The 17395-nt window shown below is 30.5% G+C and overlaps 1 protein-coding gene across 20 annotated transcripts in view; it reads right to left on the bottom strand.

The window, feature by feature from the left end:
- LOC148609562 (osmotic avoidance abnormal protein 3-like) overlaps window positions 1-17280 on the bottom strand; it is a 31983-nt gene extending 14703 nt beyond the window's left edge. For 14 of the 20 annotated variants that reach the window (XM_088596418.1, XM_088596423.1, XM_088596428.1 and 11 more), the window contains exons 1-10: window positions 17132-17271; window positions 12400-12637; window positions 11144-11259; window positions 9184-9353; window positions 8493-8726; window positions 7241-7627; window positions 6674-6756; window positions 6166-6325; window positions 3194-3232; window positions 495-524 (exon numbers count right to left, since the gene is read on the bottom strand). In XM_088596418.1, the coding sequence (XP_088452544.1) occupies window positions 495-524; window positions 3194-3232; window positions 6166-6325; window positions 6674-6756; window positions 7241-7627; window positions 8493-8726; window positions 9184-9353; window positions 11144-11259; window positions 12400-12633 (1453 nt within the window). In that variant the 5' untranslated portion in view covers window positions 12634-12637; window positions 17132-17271. Of the gene's footprint in view, window positions 1-494; window positions 525-3193; window positions 3233-6165; window positions 6326-6673; window positions 6757-7240; window positions 7628-8492; window positions 8727-9183; window positions 9354-11143; window positions 11260-12399; window positions 12638-17006 lie in introns of all 20 variants that reach the window. The other 6 variants (XM_088596420.1, XM_088596419.1, XM_088596422.1 and 3 more) reach the window with 6 other exon arrangements.
- Window positions 17281-17395: the final 115 nt, after the last annotated feature.

Genomic DNA, 17395 nt, shown 5'->3' with positions numbered 1-17395 from the left:
ATCGGGTTGGTTGATAACAATGTTAGAGAAACCCAAACTGATATAAACCACAGCTAGAAGATCCCAGAAATGAATTGTGTTTATGTGAAGTCGGAATGTTAGAACTGATCTTACTGGTTAAAACTCACTGAGAGAACTCAATAATTGATCTACATTTCTCCCTAAAAATCATCTTAAAGTAACAGTGACCTGAACTCTGTAAACTGCTTTAATAAGCATGACTTTTCTTTGTGTTTAACCCTATGTATTATCTTTTTAATTACAAGGTGTAGTTAAGTTTATTTATGGAAAATAACTGCTGAACAACAGATCAAGCATTTTCATCTGTTTCTGTATCTATCCAAGGGAAGGGTGTGATGACTGATATATGGTGTTGATTAACAACCATAAATATTACACAATAGGTTTATAAAATGATCAGTTCTAACGATCCATGTGCTTAATGAATGTATTTGTCACACACCAGGCAGAGAGAGCAGCAGACACTCACTTACCAATACTTTCCAAGTCAGGTGTCGACAAAACTAAACAGAAATATACAGTCAACACCACATACATACCATTATAACACCTAGTTTACTATAAGCTGACATTTACCATGCAAATATCATGCTGAAATCAATACTATTTCCTAAACCAATATCAGAATGATTCGCCATGCAACACTGATAATCTTGTGTATTTTTTTTATTCCAATATTATTCAATAAAAACATCCCAATCTCAAAAAAAAAAAAAAAATCTCCAGGAAATATAATCTATGTAACTATTTCACAAACAATTTAAAAACAACTTACAGATAGTTTTGCATTAGCAATAACAACTTCATGTAACTTGGTGCTATTACTTCATGAGATTTAGCTACTCGTCCATAACCTTAAATGTACATGATTGTTGCTTTTTGTGATTTTGTTAATGCCTTTTCAGTCATACTTATTACACTAGCATGGCAAAACTCTATGTATTCGAAATGCTGTGAAACAGTTCTCAGACCCTGTAATCTTTTTCATCTTTTCCTAACTATCACTTGTTAACTACAGAAACTAAACTGCATATGTTCTACTATATAAAACCAGGACCAATTACTCATACATATAAAATGATTCTTAAGTTCTTAGCAAGTTAATGTCAAAGCTTTTCTCGGTTTTCTTCTCAATAAAGCTTAAAAATATACTTCAGTATTTACAACTCAATTCTTACAGTAGAAGTGTAAATGAAACCATAGAAAAGATTTACCTATACCTCAAGATGTAATGTGTTTATATCATCACACTCAAGAGCAAAACTGATACATAAGATTAAGGTATATGAGGATTGAGTTTTTGGAGTGGGCATACCAATTTTCTTGCTTTTAGCGAATTCGTTATTCAAAAATTTGAATGGAAATCTTCAAATGAAAATAGAGATGGTAAAATGAAATTTGCAGATATTTAACAAATCATAAAAAATTGGTACCCACAATAAATATGCTTACAAGTACAAAATTATTAAGAACTTCAAGAAATCATTTAATCATTTGGTTAGCAAAAGACAGAAATAGTTTAACAATGATGGATACTTCTTCTGAGTTTTTATTATATAATGTACAGAAGCATGTGCATTACACACTTAATTAAAAACTGCCCTGTGCAAAAGCTGTGCTTGAAAATTTTCCTCAAGCCTGTGTAGCTTGCCTAGTGCATTAAGCTCAAAATAACTGCATAGCAAGATAAACTTCTGATTATAAATAATATATGCAAAAAACTGACCAAAAAGTCATAAAATTCTACCAGTACTCTCTCTCTCTTTCATTTCATTTTTTTCATTAATTATTTTTCTTTTGCTTTTAGCAATTTACGTAAGGTCTACATTGGCAAGATTTCAGTCCTTTTTAAAATAGCAAGTTAAGAACAATTTTATTCCTTCTTGTTTCCATGTTATTGATATAAAAAATTGAACTGTATAAAAAGATGCAATATCTGTTAACCTTTAGTTATCATATACATGTAGTTACTTAAATAAAACATTTTCTGGAAGACTAGAAGTACGTTTTTAACAACCTCGTTCCTAAACTGCTGAAATATACAACTGCAGACATATAAACTAATACCAGAATAGTGTTTTATTAGGACATATCAAGATGCACAGACTGACAGACAGACAAATAGATTTCTTGATTTCTCCATTATGGCAAAAAGTAGATTTTATGATTTCTCAATCATGGTGAAAAATAGGTTTCATGATTTCTCCATCATGGCAAAAAGTAGATTTCATGATTTCTCAATTATGGCGAAAAATAGATTTTATGATTTTTCCATTATGGCAAAAAAACAGACTTCATGATTTCTCCATTATGGCAAAAAATAATACATTAAATAAACTTTGTTACCAAAAGGATAAACATACTAAATAATATTTCTTTAAATTCCAAGATTTTTAGAACAAGTACTTTGTATAAAACAAATTTCAATCCTCCAGATCAAATACTGAATGTTCAGCATCTTGACAAAACCTAAAGCCACAGTTTTTGCAATGGGACAGTAAAGGGATACAAAACAAGGGAGATAATCCAGAGGTGATATGAAAATTATAAATTATCAATTCAAAACGATCTACAAAAATCTAAGAAGTATTTCTATTTTTTTTATTTTTTTTTTTTTATTTTCATATCACCTGCTATGGTATTGAAACATAAAACCATGCAACCAATATTTTGAACCTTTATTTCAAATCACACAAAATCCACTGGTATTTTTTTCAAAAACAAGCAAAAGCTATGAAATATTGGTTGCTTTATGTGCATTAAATTCTGCTCAGCTAGTTGTTACATAGAGAAAATGTCTTATGAGGCAAATATTGACTTCTTCATTTAAAATTACACAAAAAAAGAATGAAACTGAACTATATTTTGTCAAAGTAAAAATTTATAAATAATGTTGTCAATTGAATTTAGGGCTGACATCTCTATAAATCTTTTTCTAACAATTCTTTGCAAACTTTTACTGCACTAAGTATCACTATAAATGTAAAATTTTGAAACAAACAACAAAAGAAGAAATTTATGTTGATTTTTCAGAAAAAAAGTTTCAATTTCTAATATCAATTACTTCTCATATTCTTTATTTACTGCAAACAGATCATTTTCTCTGTGGAAAGACAGCTGAGCAATTTGGGTCCATGCATTGTGTATATAAAGATAAAGGGAGGTCACTCACGATTTCCATCCTGGTCTTGCCATTCTATTTCGCCTAAGACTACATGATATATATGGTGATTAATAAAACACATTTCAATAAAGCTCTGAAGCATTTGCCAAGTACAGAGCTGATCTAAATCTGAGGAATATTGTGGTTTTTTTCAAAAGCAATTCTAAGATACACTATCTTTCATTTCTGACATTTTATCCAAATAATTTACTAGGAGTTTTATTAACAAGTGGAAATACAATTTACTTGGCATACTGAGATAAAAAAAATCAATGTCAGATATATTTTTGGAAATAAGTTTTCAGTCCCTTTAACTACTCTTTATCTCCCCTATAAACCTGACTCAACTGAGTTATTCACACCACAACAACTTTCAGTCTTTTTATGTTTTATAATCCTATAAACCACAACCCACTGGTCTGAAATAAGTAAAGAAAAATATGCCATTTGATTGTCACAGGTTTGAAATTAGCAGGGACCACAGACCATTGACCCCTAAAATTTGGTGTGGGTTATCAAATTTCCTACTGTGATTGTAAACTACTATACACATTGGCTAACAAAATTTAAGTTATGGGCTAACAAGCCAAAATTTGTGGTTAAAACCCTGATTTTATTTTTGAAGAAAAAATGAAGCAACAAAACTTTTTAACAAATATTCGAAACATCCCTCTGACTCAGATTTCCTAGATCTAGACTAATACAAATGCTACAGCTAAATGTAGAATAAAAATGTTCTGTATTAAATAGCAGCAATAAATGACATTATCAAAAATGTATATAAAAAGCATTAAAATAACATCAAAACCCAGCATTAGTATGTTAACATGTGTTTATAGCATGAACAAGTCATTATAATACAATTTTCATAGCCTTTCCATCAAAGCCATCTGAATAAAAAAATAATCCTTTTAACTGCTTAAAAAAGTAATACAAACACATGTAGTATAAGGTGTCATTAATACATTAATATACTTCCAAGTTCAGAACACCTATTACATCACATTTAAAGGTATATCAGTATTAACCGTATTTATGTGAAATATCAATATTGATTTTTTATCTATATGAAAAGATATTGTATTAAAAAAGATACCTCAATAATTTTTCTCTAAGAGATCAATAAACAGGTATATCTCCTTACAAACTATATATATATTTCAGCTTTCAAATTAAGCATTCAACTACAATGTTAAGTCTTATACACATGCATTTTATGTATTCACATTTATATATGAACACCTACATTTGTATAACACTTGAATTATGTTTCACTTTGAGTTGAGTTTCCAATTCAAAAGTGAAAAAAATAATAATAAAGCTATTCAATTGAATGAATGAATGATTGATTTAAGTATTACCAGTATGTTTGATGGCAAATACTTGTATGTGTTGACTTTGGTATGAAACAGTCCTGAATAAAACCAATAAACTTGCACACAACCAGAAGGTGAGAATACAATGACCCCTTCCCTTATTTCACAGAAATAAAGGAATAATAGCAGTTTTGAAGTCAAGTCAAGAAATATCACGGTGAGCCTGTTAGGAGGAGATGTGATGTTCTGTCCAGACATTCTAAAATATTATGGTGACATCAAAGTTAATTTAATGGAACACTGTCATTGGAAATTGCCAATATTTTTCAGTATCATGGCAGTAACCTGAGATAGATTTTATCAGGCAGTAAGAACAATGGAAAAAGGATAAAGTTACTGAGTAATAAAATTCATAAACACCTATCACAATTGTTTTTTTCTATCATTTCTCACCCTTTTCTGAACACCTTGGCATGGAAAATGTCAACAAACCTAAAACTTACAAAAGGTTTCCATTACCTACGTTTTAAGTATACTCCTACATAAGAACTGCGTACTTAATTAAAAATTAATATCAAAATAACTATTTTACAGGGCACAATAGAATACAATGCAATCCTTTTTCTTAAAGTATATTTCTAGATGAAGGCATTGGACCATTGTGTTGTATGTTTGCACAAAAACACCACTTAATATACATAAGAAACTCTATATATCAATTAAAACTCAACCTCATTCATGAATTCCTTGCTCAAAGTTATTCAAATTGTATTACTGAAACCTACAAGATCATGGAAATAAAGCTAGAGTTAAAATCTCATTGTTAACAAAAATGTTATTACATTATGTATATATAAAGCACTTTTAAATCTAAAAAATGCAATGCCAAAAGACCAATATTAGATAAAATTAAGTAAACAATATTACACCACAAGCATTTGTTAACTACACTGACATAGCACATTACAAATAAATTCATGCTTAGTAGAAAAATAGCAAATATTGCAATAATATCAAAATGCTATGAATAATAAACTGATGAATGTCTAGAAGTAATTCTATTCCTAAATTTCTATGGTACTAAGTCTTAGTTTCTAGTATAACTGTTTCTAGCTTGTCTTCTCTGTCCAACAGCATAGGAACTTGACAAATCATAAACATTTTGTATTATTTGAGAATTGAACAGTAATTCCATTTGTTAAAAGTACAGAGAGTCCCGTAGAAAAAATATGAATAACACAAGATTTCTTGGAATATTCAGTTGGGTTTTTTTAAGGCAAAGTATGTTTTTTTTTCAAGACCAGAATGAAATTAATGTTAACCAACAATTAATCAGTTAATGAAAGAAGACTGCCTTCAAATGTAGTATGTTCCAACAATCTTACATTCATATCGTAAAATCTTTCACCTTAGGTAAGAAATCATTTAAAAAGATATGAATAAATGTAACAAAATAATATGTAATTTCTTGAAAGCAACAAGAAGAAAATCCAAAGAATATTAACCATTTAAAAAATAAATCAACTAAAACCAGAACAATAACAACGTTTTTAACAAATGAAATGTAACTCAAATAATACAAAATGTTGAATGAAAAGCCAAACATGCTGTTTTATTTACCTAGCTAAGTATATTTTTAGTAAAAAATATCTATAAATAGATTACCTGCAGCAGTTGGTGGTAGATCTGCTATTTGTCCATCCACTGTGGATAGCTTGTTGTCATAAAATGCACGTAGTTTAAGCATATCTTGTTGTAGTTTGGCCTTGGACACTCGTTCGCTCTCATATTCATTTTTCATTTCTTCTAATCTGGCATCATATTCCTACCGATTGAGAATACAAAAATGTTAATAATTTACTGAAATGTCAACTAAAGTATAAACTTACAAATGTTTACAGCCGTTAATTTTAAAGGTTTTGTCAAATGAAAATTTTTAGGTCTCATTTTTCATCTATTTAGAAAGAATTGGATGTTTCACTCTATCAGAACTGAATATGCACAATTTCAACTTTTCATGCATTTTTGTCCAACATGATTAAAGTAAAATCTACTCCTTCATGAAAAATACTACATAACTGTTTCACACTTCTTAGAATAGTACTTATGTTATAGTATTTCTCATAACTTGAGTAAGATATTTAAAACAGGATAATTTATCATGTTACCTTACCTCTCTGATTCTCATTTTTTCCTCCTCCAACTCCTCTTTACTCAAACCTGAGTGATCCTCATGGTGTCCTGATCTATTTGACCCTACAAAATAGAGAAGAACCATGATAAGGTATACCTGCACTTATTTAATATTAGTGACAAACAATGGACACAGAAGTTAAGGAATTAATACTGTTAACATATTAAATTTTCGCCCTTGCTAATTTTTGCCAATTGTGTCAAATGAACATATGGTGATAAAATTCATTTTGTGGCTTTCTGTCCACTGTGAAAATAGCGAAAATTAGTACACAGCGAAAATTAATACATTTACAGTAATACCATTCAAAATGAAGTCTTCAACTATATAAATTAAGAACACAACATTAACTACAACCTTTAACATTCAATGTAACTCTTAAAAAAAATAGTCAACACTTAAATGTGCCATTAGAATTAAAATGCATCATGTATAAATGACAGCCTTCTCCTAAAAAAAGCTAAACCAGTCAATGCCTAATTATTAGATCAAAATTAAAATGTATCACATACCAGTATTTTTTTTTTACTTTTCATCTTTACTAACCTTTACCTCCAGCTGCAGCATCAGGCTGTAATGGAATCTTGCCAGCCAACATGGCTTTCAGTTTCTCTATTTCCTCTTGGTATTGTCTTAACAGAGCATCCTTAGGATCTTCATTAATCTTGGGTTTGTTTGTAATGTTCTTGGCACGATTTGCATATCTCAGTGTACTGAGTGTTTCATCATAGTTATTATCTGCAGGTGATAGACAAGCTATCATCAATGTTTTTGTGTTTCCACCAAGAGAGTCTTGTAACAAACGTGTTAGTTTGGAATCTCTGTATGGGATATGTTTTGACTTTCCATCAACGAGTGCTGAGATGACATTACCGAGGGCAGACAGCGACAAATTGATTTTTGTGGCTTCTTTTAATCTGGCACCAGTTGCTCCTGAAATGTAATTTTTCAATAAAATCAAATGCATTTTTGTATAGGAAAGTACAACACATTTGTCCTCATGATTTGTAATCATTTAACCAAAAACGAATGTCATATAAAAAGAAATTACTATTTGTATTTTATTTTACTTTTTGGTAATAGGTGCAGTGTTTCTATGTTTAGGGTTGTCTTGGATAACTTGATTTTACAAGATAAAAAACACTGTATTTTTCATATTTTGTATTTTTTGACAATCTTGTGTTTTCACAAGTTCTTTAACCTCAATTTCTATAAATACTTAAATAGCAGACTTTGTAAGAATCATGCAAATTCTGTAAAATGTGATACACCAAGAAAAGGGCTACATATCTTTATTTTTGTTGTTAAGGTCTATATTACGAAATGTATATTTATTCATTCCAATCTGTCTGCATATAGGAGCTAATCCACATGTCAATTTTCCTTAATTTTGAAATCGACAGTGGATTCTATATAATATTTTATCTCCTAAGAACACAGGTTATATGAAAAATTGAATGCTGATTCCTGTTTACTATTGCAATTCAAACAAAATATCAAAAATAAAAATATGTAGGCTTTTTACCCATGATTCTTAGCTGTGTTACTTAAAATATTGTGAGAAAGCTCACAAAGCCTGCTTGAATTGGATTGTGAACATATGTGGACAGACAAACAGACAAACAGACAAACAGGTTGATTATTGTATATGTACATCCCATCCCAAACAAAACTGCATGGGGTTTATAAATATCCATGTTTTCTTACATTAGAATCAAAATATTCAGTGAACATATTAATGTGATTTATAGCATGATCCAACATGAACTTTAACACATCTTAAGTTTTATAAACTGACCTGTTTTAGCTTGTCTCTCACTACCAGCTAAATCTACCAGGTTAAGTTTTCCTGCTCGTATATGGTCTTCACCAGCCTCATCTGGCACACTCATTTCAAGGTTAACAGTAAAGATAGAGTGACTTCTAGAGGAGTCGGCATTCATCAATGTTGCCCCAGTTGATCTATTACTCCATCCTCTTTCCATTATTTTCTCACAGTCTGCTACATTGTGTACAGGATGCATTGAAAGACCTGTGATAACAGAAATTTTGAAAATGCTTTTCTCCTCCACAATGAAAAATTAGGTGTGCACTCTGCACATTAAACAATATTTAATTTTAAATTATGTACATAAATATTTTGAATAGTGAAGTAAAGATAAGGGATAAATATCTATGAGACATCAATCCAAGCAGACATGTACTGGATACAAACAATGGGCACAAGTAGGACTCATATAAGGTAGGATTGACATTATGTTACAAAAGCACATTAAAAGTGGAGCTATTTGAGCTTTTCTTGGAGTACTTAACATGTTAATTTTGCTACCACAACAGATTTCAACGAAAACCATGTATTTTTTTCTAATTGTTGTTACTCTTATCCAAATTTAGCTATGTCAAATAGTAAAAAATCAACAAGGGTTCAGGCTAAGACAGACAAAATGGAAATATACATAATACAGAAACCATTAAAGCGAAACACCTACCATTAACATAGACTCCTCTCTCAGGATGTTCATGGAGGTCTAACTTAGCTTTGACATCCTTGCTTAGTAAATCTCGGATTTCTTCATTGTAGATTTCACAGTATGAAGCATGTAACAAGAACTTTGTACCTTCTGTTACAGAAACGGTTTCAAAAATGTGGTCAAATGCTCTGAAATGAGTATTAAATACTGTGTAAAGGCTTACTATAATGAAACCACACCAGTCCAAACTAACTGGTGATATAGACCTGACAAGTTTTATCACCAACTATTGTCTTTGGGTATCTTGAACCAGTATTTTTACTGAACAATTTTTCACATAAAGTCAACTGACGTAAGCTTTGCTATATATAAACATACACAAGTGTGTCAGTATGGGCATGTGAGGCTTGAATTCATCACTATATAGAAACTAATTCAACATATACAGATTGTATCTTTCAACTCATTGTTGAAGACATATAAAGTACGTGATAAACACAATTTTTTTTCATGTATGAGTATCATTTTATTTTTTAATGTATTACTCTTAGTGAGCAATGCTCAAAATTATTATGTGAAAAACCACCATTGGTTGAAGTTTAGTCAGCTATTCATGTATAAAACTAATTGTTGTAAAAAAAAGCGGTATACATGTACATAGGTTTGTAAAATTAATAGTCGTGTTTTTATGTGTAAGTTTAAGATTTTTTTTTAAACTTTGAGTATGCATAGAGCTTACTTAAGTTTTCAAGGAAAACTAATTCATTTCTGCTAAAAATGCCTTGTAATGACAAAAAAGACATTTTGAAAATGTATTTTTTTTATCTTGAGAAGTCACATGACTTTATATATTAAAAGGCAATATGTCTAAAATTAATGCATGTTATAAAAAGTTCTGAAACCCTTAAGTGTTACACAAAACAGGTGTATACAGTTACAAAATGTATATGAGTTACATTACACAGATGTGTCAGCTACTTTCTGTATATTGTCAGAGTGCTACTACACAAGTGGACTAGCATGACAGTAACATCCTGTATATTGTCACAGTGCTACTACACAAGTGGACTAACATGACAGTTACATCCTGTATATTTCAATTAACTACCCAATGGGTGGATATGACTTAATTAAATAATTAAGTTGATGACTAAGCTCATACAATTTTTTAAAAAAAGTTTTTGAAATGATACAAATACAAGAACTTATAGTTTGAAATCATTCAAACAAAGATTTTTATGTTCTCACGATTTCTTTTAATATTCTTTAAGTTTTAACACATCCAATATATTCATTATTAAATAGGACCCCATAAAACACGTTTAAAACTAAACATTGGTGATAGTCTTTCTATTTGACGTTCACAATTTGTGATTTAAAACATGATGAACTAACTCCAATATTTGATGCTATATATAAAGATACAAGACGACACGTACTGTATCAACACGTTACATAACAGTGATCTGAAGAAAAACATAATTCTGAGCTAAAATTGATGATGATTCTTCTATTGAAAGATCTGTGCTCAATTGTTTGCTTGATCATTAAGGTATCTTCAAGTGGCGTTATGTCTCGGGCAGGAACTTTAATTTACTAACAGTAGACTCCTAGGGCTCATAAGCTCCAACATACAAGATAATTAACAGTGTCAATTTCTCCTCTATGGTTTATCGTATAGTAAAATAAATCTGAATGATTGCTACTGATGTATACATTTAAAGGAATCGATAGAACCCCACTTGTAAAAATCACGAACTTACACTCTAACTCCTGGTTAAATTGTTCCTTCTCTGTGTTCGTATATATATTGTATATAGTTTCTGATGTGTATTATGCTCATGTATTTCCTTTATACAAATATTTAAAAAAAAAGGGCTGTTCCAGAATAAAGGAGTTCAACACATACTATATCGTAGTACCGGCATGTAAAAAAAAATTGCATCTGACAACTTCATTTTGTGTCATCAGATATTACCTAGGAATGACACCTCTCTGCGTGGGAGGATCAGGAATTCCCTGCATGGTAAAGGATTTACCACACCCTGTCTGACCATAGGCAAAAATAGTTCCATTATATCCTTCACACACACCCTGTTAAAATAAAATCAAAATACATTGTAAGCTACAAAAAGTTGCGGTTTGTAGACCCATTAAGAGAACCTAAATCTTGTATCCACTTCAATTCAATAAGTATTGTAAAGTGCATAAGAAAAGGTATCAGAATTGAAAACCAGCTATTCTCTATTACCTCAATAGTTTAATATAAGAATTTTAACAACAAAATTTTCAGACAGACATACAGACAGGATAATCAGTACATGTATGAGATATCCTCTCACCATACATTTTGTAGCATGCATGATATGGCGATGCCTAAAATAAGTATTTAATAAAATATCAAAATCAATTAACAGAGGTCAACTTTAGGGCCTATCAGATTTGGAATTGGGCATTTGATAAAAATCATACAACTTCCTGATAATACTTGACTTCAATGTCTTCATTTATACATGTAACAAGGAAGTAAAAATTCCCAAGCCACCATAATGATTAGCACTCCGAAAATAATCATACTTTACAGAATGTACTTCGAGAACTGTGCTATATTTTTTTTTTACTTTAGGCCAAATACATGTATGCTGTAGTATATGATAGCAGTGATCACTACTTGTTTACAATAATAATTAAGGAACCCCTTGTAATAGTTCAAAAAGTTTGAATTTTGTTTAGGTGTACATTAAAAATAGTACCAGTACCTAGAAGGTAATAAGGAAGTATCTTGAAACTTTAATATAAATCAATAAATCAATACAGCACATCTTTCCACAAAACAATGCTATCCTGTACTATAATGAGACAGTAGTATACAATGACATCATTTTTTTAATGTTTACATTACAGATAAAATCATAAGGTATCTTAGGTTTATCTAGTGATAAAGTATTGAAAATAAATTTTATCCAAAAAAAAAAAAAAAAGAATCTTTGGACAAAATGCGTTAATGATAGATAAGAATACATGTATGATTTAGGAAGATATACATGTACACAGTGGAAACAGCCTAAACCCAGAGTTGGCAGTTGACATCATTCTGTCTTTTCTAATAATTTCTTATGTAACTTCATGTATCAGTTTCAAAAGATTTACAATAAATATCTGCCTTTTAACTGTAAATACAAAATTGTATGTAAGTCAGGAAACCAGTAACCCAGTAACCTGCAGTAAACTTACCTCTACTAATGGGTAGGCTATTTCATTGTAAATATTTTCTGTTGTTGAATCAGTATAATAGGAACCATCAAATGTGAACATTTTAGGGGGAGCCTTTGGATCTCCAGGGTTCTTTATTGTACATTGACCTCTTTTGGAATCCATAGTGACACATGCTTTGCATTTTAAGTCCTTTTCTCTGTTGTTCATTGGACGACATCTTACAATTACTTTTACACACTCCCCTTCACTCATTTTTCTGTCAAAAAGAATTTATTTATCATACAATCTAAGTTATGCATTGTGTTAAACTTACTTTCAGGGCCTGATCTAGACATCAATGACAAGGAGAAGTTTTAGTAAAAAATGTTTGAAAAATAACAATATTGACATTGTTGTCTAAGTAATCTATTACAAAAAAAAATTTCCCTATGACAGGGTGACAAAGACAAATGGGAAAAGTGAGCACAAACAGAGAGAAGTTTTTTGTTCATTTTTCCCTCTAGATCAGACCTGGATTTATAGAAAAAATAAGGAAAGTTAAACCATGTACTTCTCTTCAACTAAAGAATCCTATATATATATATACATAAATGTTTCATGTTTCTTCTCAATAAAAGTCATATTTTAGGACATATTAGATGTTATCCTTTTCTTTTCTGATAATGAAAAACTGAAAAATTAAATCAATCTGCTCTTGCAAACCAACAAAAACCCTTTCTGTTGAAAAATGGTATTTTTTTAAAGTTTACATTACATAAAAATATTTATACAAATTTGAAAACCACTGTGTGCTCACTCCTTTTTCTTCAATGTAGCATAATATCCTGGCACATATATACATGTACAGTGCAAAACTAACATCATGGATGCAATGAATTTTATTAATGAAAACCAATTACCAGAATTATTCCCTTTTTAGAATCTTGAATTGAATTATATTACTGCATGCATATCTACATGGTACATACAAAGAATACCTGTTTTTTATGATACATGCAGGTCAGTCAACTTGATCCTCAAACTGTGAAGGACATGAAGGAAAAAAACACGCTAAATTGACAATAGAAACCTGTACTTATATGAACTTAAATAATTAAATGACTAGTATTTTGAGTAATTCAGTAGTAGCCAAAATTCAGGTCAAAGATTAAAGCTATTAAACTCTTTTTATATACCAGACTATTCATAGTAACATATAAAATTACAAGTCAGAAATTGTAACTAATCCTCACAAAGATAATCTATACATGCTTTTGAATCCTCCTGGAAAATCAATTTCACTATCCAAACATTCATATTGTTCTCTGAATTCAACAATCTGAGAAATTTGTGGAACTATAAAGCCTATGTATTTGTATATTTTGGGGTTTATTTTAGGTTTAGCATAAGCTATTCAGAAATAAGAAATGTGCTGTGAACAAGCTCACCTAAAGAATGAACCAGCTTGAAATACAATTACAGAAAAAATCATGCCAAATACTGACTATATATTGTTGTTTTAATTAGTACATGCAGGTCTGTCCAGATGTTCATGCATTTCCTTGGAAGCCATACATCTTTAAAATCACACATTGATTGGTCAAACAAAACTCACAACTTTCACTATGCACCTCCTATCAAGTCATACAGATTTTGTAGCACATTCATTGGTCATAAAAAAAAAACTACTGGAAATTTCACTTCTACAAATGTATATCCAACAAAAAAGAAAAAAAATAATACTTCAAAACAATCTTAATACCTTTTTCACAAAAATTAAATATTTGCCTGTAAACTTGAGCAAAACTCTTATTATTTTACCATAATTGAAAAAAAAACTATTTGAAAAAAAAATACAAAACTAAAAATTAATCCCCCCAAAAATTAACAAAAAATATTTCTATTTCATATTTGCCTTAAAAATTATCAACATTTTATGATTTGTGACTTTTTGTCCTGTGACTTTTTGTCCTCAATTTCCACTGTGACTTTTCGTCCGTGACTTTTTGTCCTGTGACTTTCCATCCTACATTCGATAATATTCCCTACAGAGGCCTGACTGCCTATCCAGTAGTCTTGTTAGCTGAGTTTAAAAGGGTGCAAAGCCCACCTTGCCCTTGTCCACACACTTCTGCCCTTTTAACTTGACCCAAAACCACCTTGTGCTTTTTCATGTTTCAGTATCATTTTGTTCAATAGAACAGTCATAAATCTGACAAAAGGTATTAATTGCTCAGTTTTGACATTTAGTTAATACAAGGGAATATCTGCAAGGAGGATTTTTGGGATGGCATACTAATTACAAAATTAATTTTATAAGTGAGAAAAAGAATCGAATACCTCTTTAAAATGCAACCTTGGATTTCTCAAACATCAATTTCTTGTACAGAAAATTCAGACTAAACTTTTGATCCACATCTTAGAGAATAACCTATGCAACATCATGTAACATGTAACACAAACTTGTCAGCTGTTTTGTCAGTTTGGTGATAAAGGCATGAAAAACTGAAGCCCTATTATTAATCAAAGTGATAACAGGTAATATTTATACATCACTAATTGGATTATAAATGCACTCACTTTGCATGCTATCAAAGTTCTAAATATAAGTACAGTCGAACCTCGTTAAGTCGAAGTCAAAGGGACCATGCAAAAATGTTGGAGTTATCAAAGGTTCGATTAATCTGAGGTCGAAGAGAAACCAGAAATACTAGTAGTTTGGTCAATGATTGTTTCTGTATTTACACCATTTGTTCTGCTTGTACATGTACTTGACTTTACACAGTATTTTGTAATGTCTTGTGTTACATATCGGAAGATATTTTTTGTATGTTGTACATAATGTTTGAAATACTGAACAGCACCGAGTATTTTAGTGAAATTTCCTTTTTTGTTTTTTTTCTACATCAAAAACGTCATAGCTCATACAATGCTGCTTTATTTGATTCACAACCAGGAGTATCGTCAAACCAAGTGTTCTACATTATTACGATAAAATTTCAAATTCACTAACAAAACGAATGTAGTGGATGAAATACCCTTACTATCTTCTGTTTGATGTGTCATTAAATAGTCAGATACCATTGCAATTCATCTATATTTTTTAAATTTTTTTATCAAAATATCCGATATCACTGTCAGTGTAAATTCTGACATGTTATTAATACAATTCAATTCTTTTAACAACACGCGCAATTTTAAATTAAATAAACAAATCAAACCCTAAAGAGTGTCAACAAATTAATTTTAAAAGCCACGCTAATTGTTGTTAAAACACACTTCAATCATGGTTTGTAATAAATCAATCAGTTTTCCCACTAATTAGTTGACTATGAGACATCAGGGTTAATTAACCTTGAAGTCCTATCAAGGGGACTGATTGATTACCTTGAGTTATCCGAGGTTTTGATTCATCTGAGTTCGAGTCATCCGAGGTGAAATTGTATTCGAGTTTTGCTGGGACTATGTAATTAGTTCGAAATTTCGACTAATCCGAGTTCGACACATCGAGGTTTGACTGTAACTCTACCTAGTTCATGTACATTTACATATGATGCCTAACCTTTCTGTTATATTTCATAAATAGCCACATACAAAATGTACATAGAGCAGATAAAGTGAAGTTGTTTTTCATTTTTCATATCAACCTATGTAACTACTGGATTCATTTTATCACTAAAGAGACAATAATTTTCCTACGTTTACCCATGTGAAATTTCTTTGTCTAACATAATGTTTGTGAAGTCACAATAAAATGTTTTTTGACTTTTGTAAATACAAGGGAATATCTGCAAAAAGGATACAGTATTTGGGATGGCATACTTAAATCACAAAATTCATTTCAAAAGTGAGAAAAAGAATTGAACACCTCTGTAAAATGTGACTTACAAATCTCAAACACCCTCAGGTAAGATTTCAATGTTCTCTAACTCAACAGAGCCTCATATAGATACATAAAATCTTACCCTTGGGTGCCTAAGATCCATCTGCCTTGCTCTCTCAAAGATGTTATTTCTTAAAATGTGTATAAAGTTTTCAACAAAACTGATTGTCCGTACCACAAATGCATATTAGTTGATTGTGAAGCATTTATAGGATTGAACAGCTATTGTATGTCGTTCATGCATGTTCGGAGCTCCCAAACTCAATGAGCGGCCGAATGTATGAACTCTCTGGCAACGACATTCTCGACCATTCAAAAACAGCTATAAGCATGAAGAATCTCATGATTAGAATTATTTACATGTGAACACACTTACTGCTTTGCAGGCTTAAATTTATATTAAATGAGCATCATACATATGTATGCACAAGGCATACAAAAATGTTGTTTAATGATTAAGGGACCTCCGATTTTTTTATTATGAAAACATTGAGAGATAGGGAAGTAAGAGCTCACACTGCAATGTACTAAGTATATCAATATGCACTACAACACATGCTGTGAGTCCTATATTCCTGATAACATCTTGATTATGCAAAATCATTTGAGATTTTGAACATCATATTTTGATAACTATATAAAAAGTAAAGTATACTTTTTTTCTTAATACTATTATTCTGAAAGAGATTTCCTTCAATAATCTGTTGAAATATCAATTGAAAATAATTCCTAACAAGTATCTGAAAAGTGAACTTTTAAATACCTTTAAACAAAAACGCCTTTCAATTTTCCATCTTTTTCCTTAAGATTTCTGAAAATGTTTCCTTGGAAACTATGTAAACTATCTACTTCAGTGGGCAATTTAACGTTGAACACTGAATGGTTTACCTTGTCAACTATAAGGAGTAACTCTTACAAAACAGAATTTCCTTCTTAGTATAGAATTCCCAGGAATCTCTCTTATCTAATATATAATAAGTTTTTTCCAGTTCTACTTTCGTGTCATCCTCTACATCAGAAAATATTTTTGTGGTGCATTATGGGAAAGGACTTCCGGGATTTTTTTTCAAACTTAAATGTAAAATTATATTTTATTTTATCGCGAAAAATATATTGTGTAATGAAAAATATTCAATCCAAATATACATTAAT

This window comes from Perna viridis, chromosome 8 (assembly GCF_037379345.1).
Source record: "Perna viridis isolate PV_CMFRI_1.1 ecotype Kerala chromosome 8, ASM3737934v1, whole genome shotgun sequence".
Taxonomy (NCBI): Eukaryota; Metazoa; Mollusca; class Bivalvia; order Mytilida; family Mytilidae; genus Perna; species Perna viridis.
Note: the sequence above shows the minus strand (reverse complement) of the source record. Positions and strands in the feature narration are given on the sequence as shown.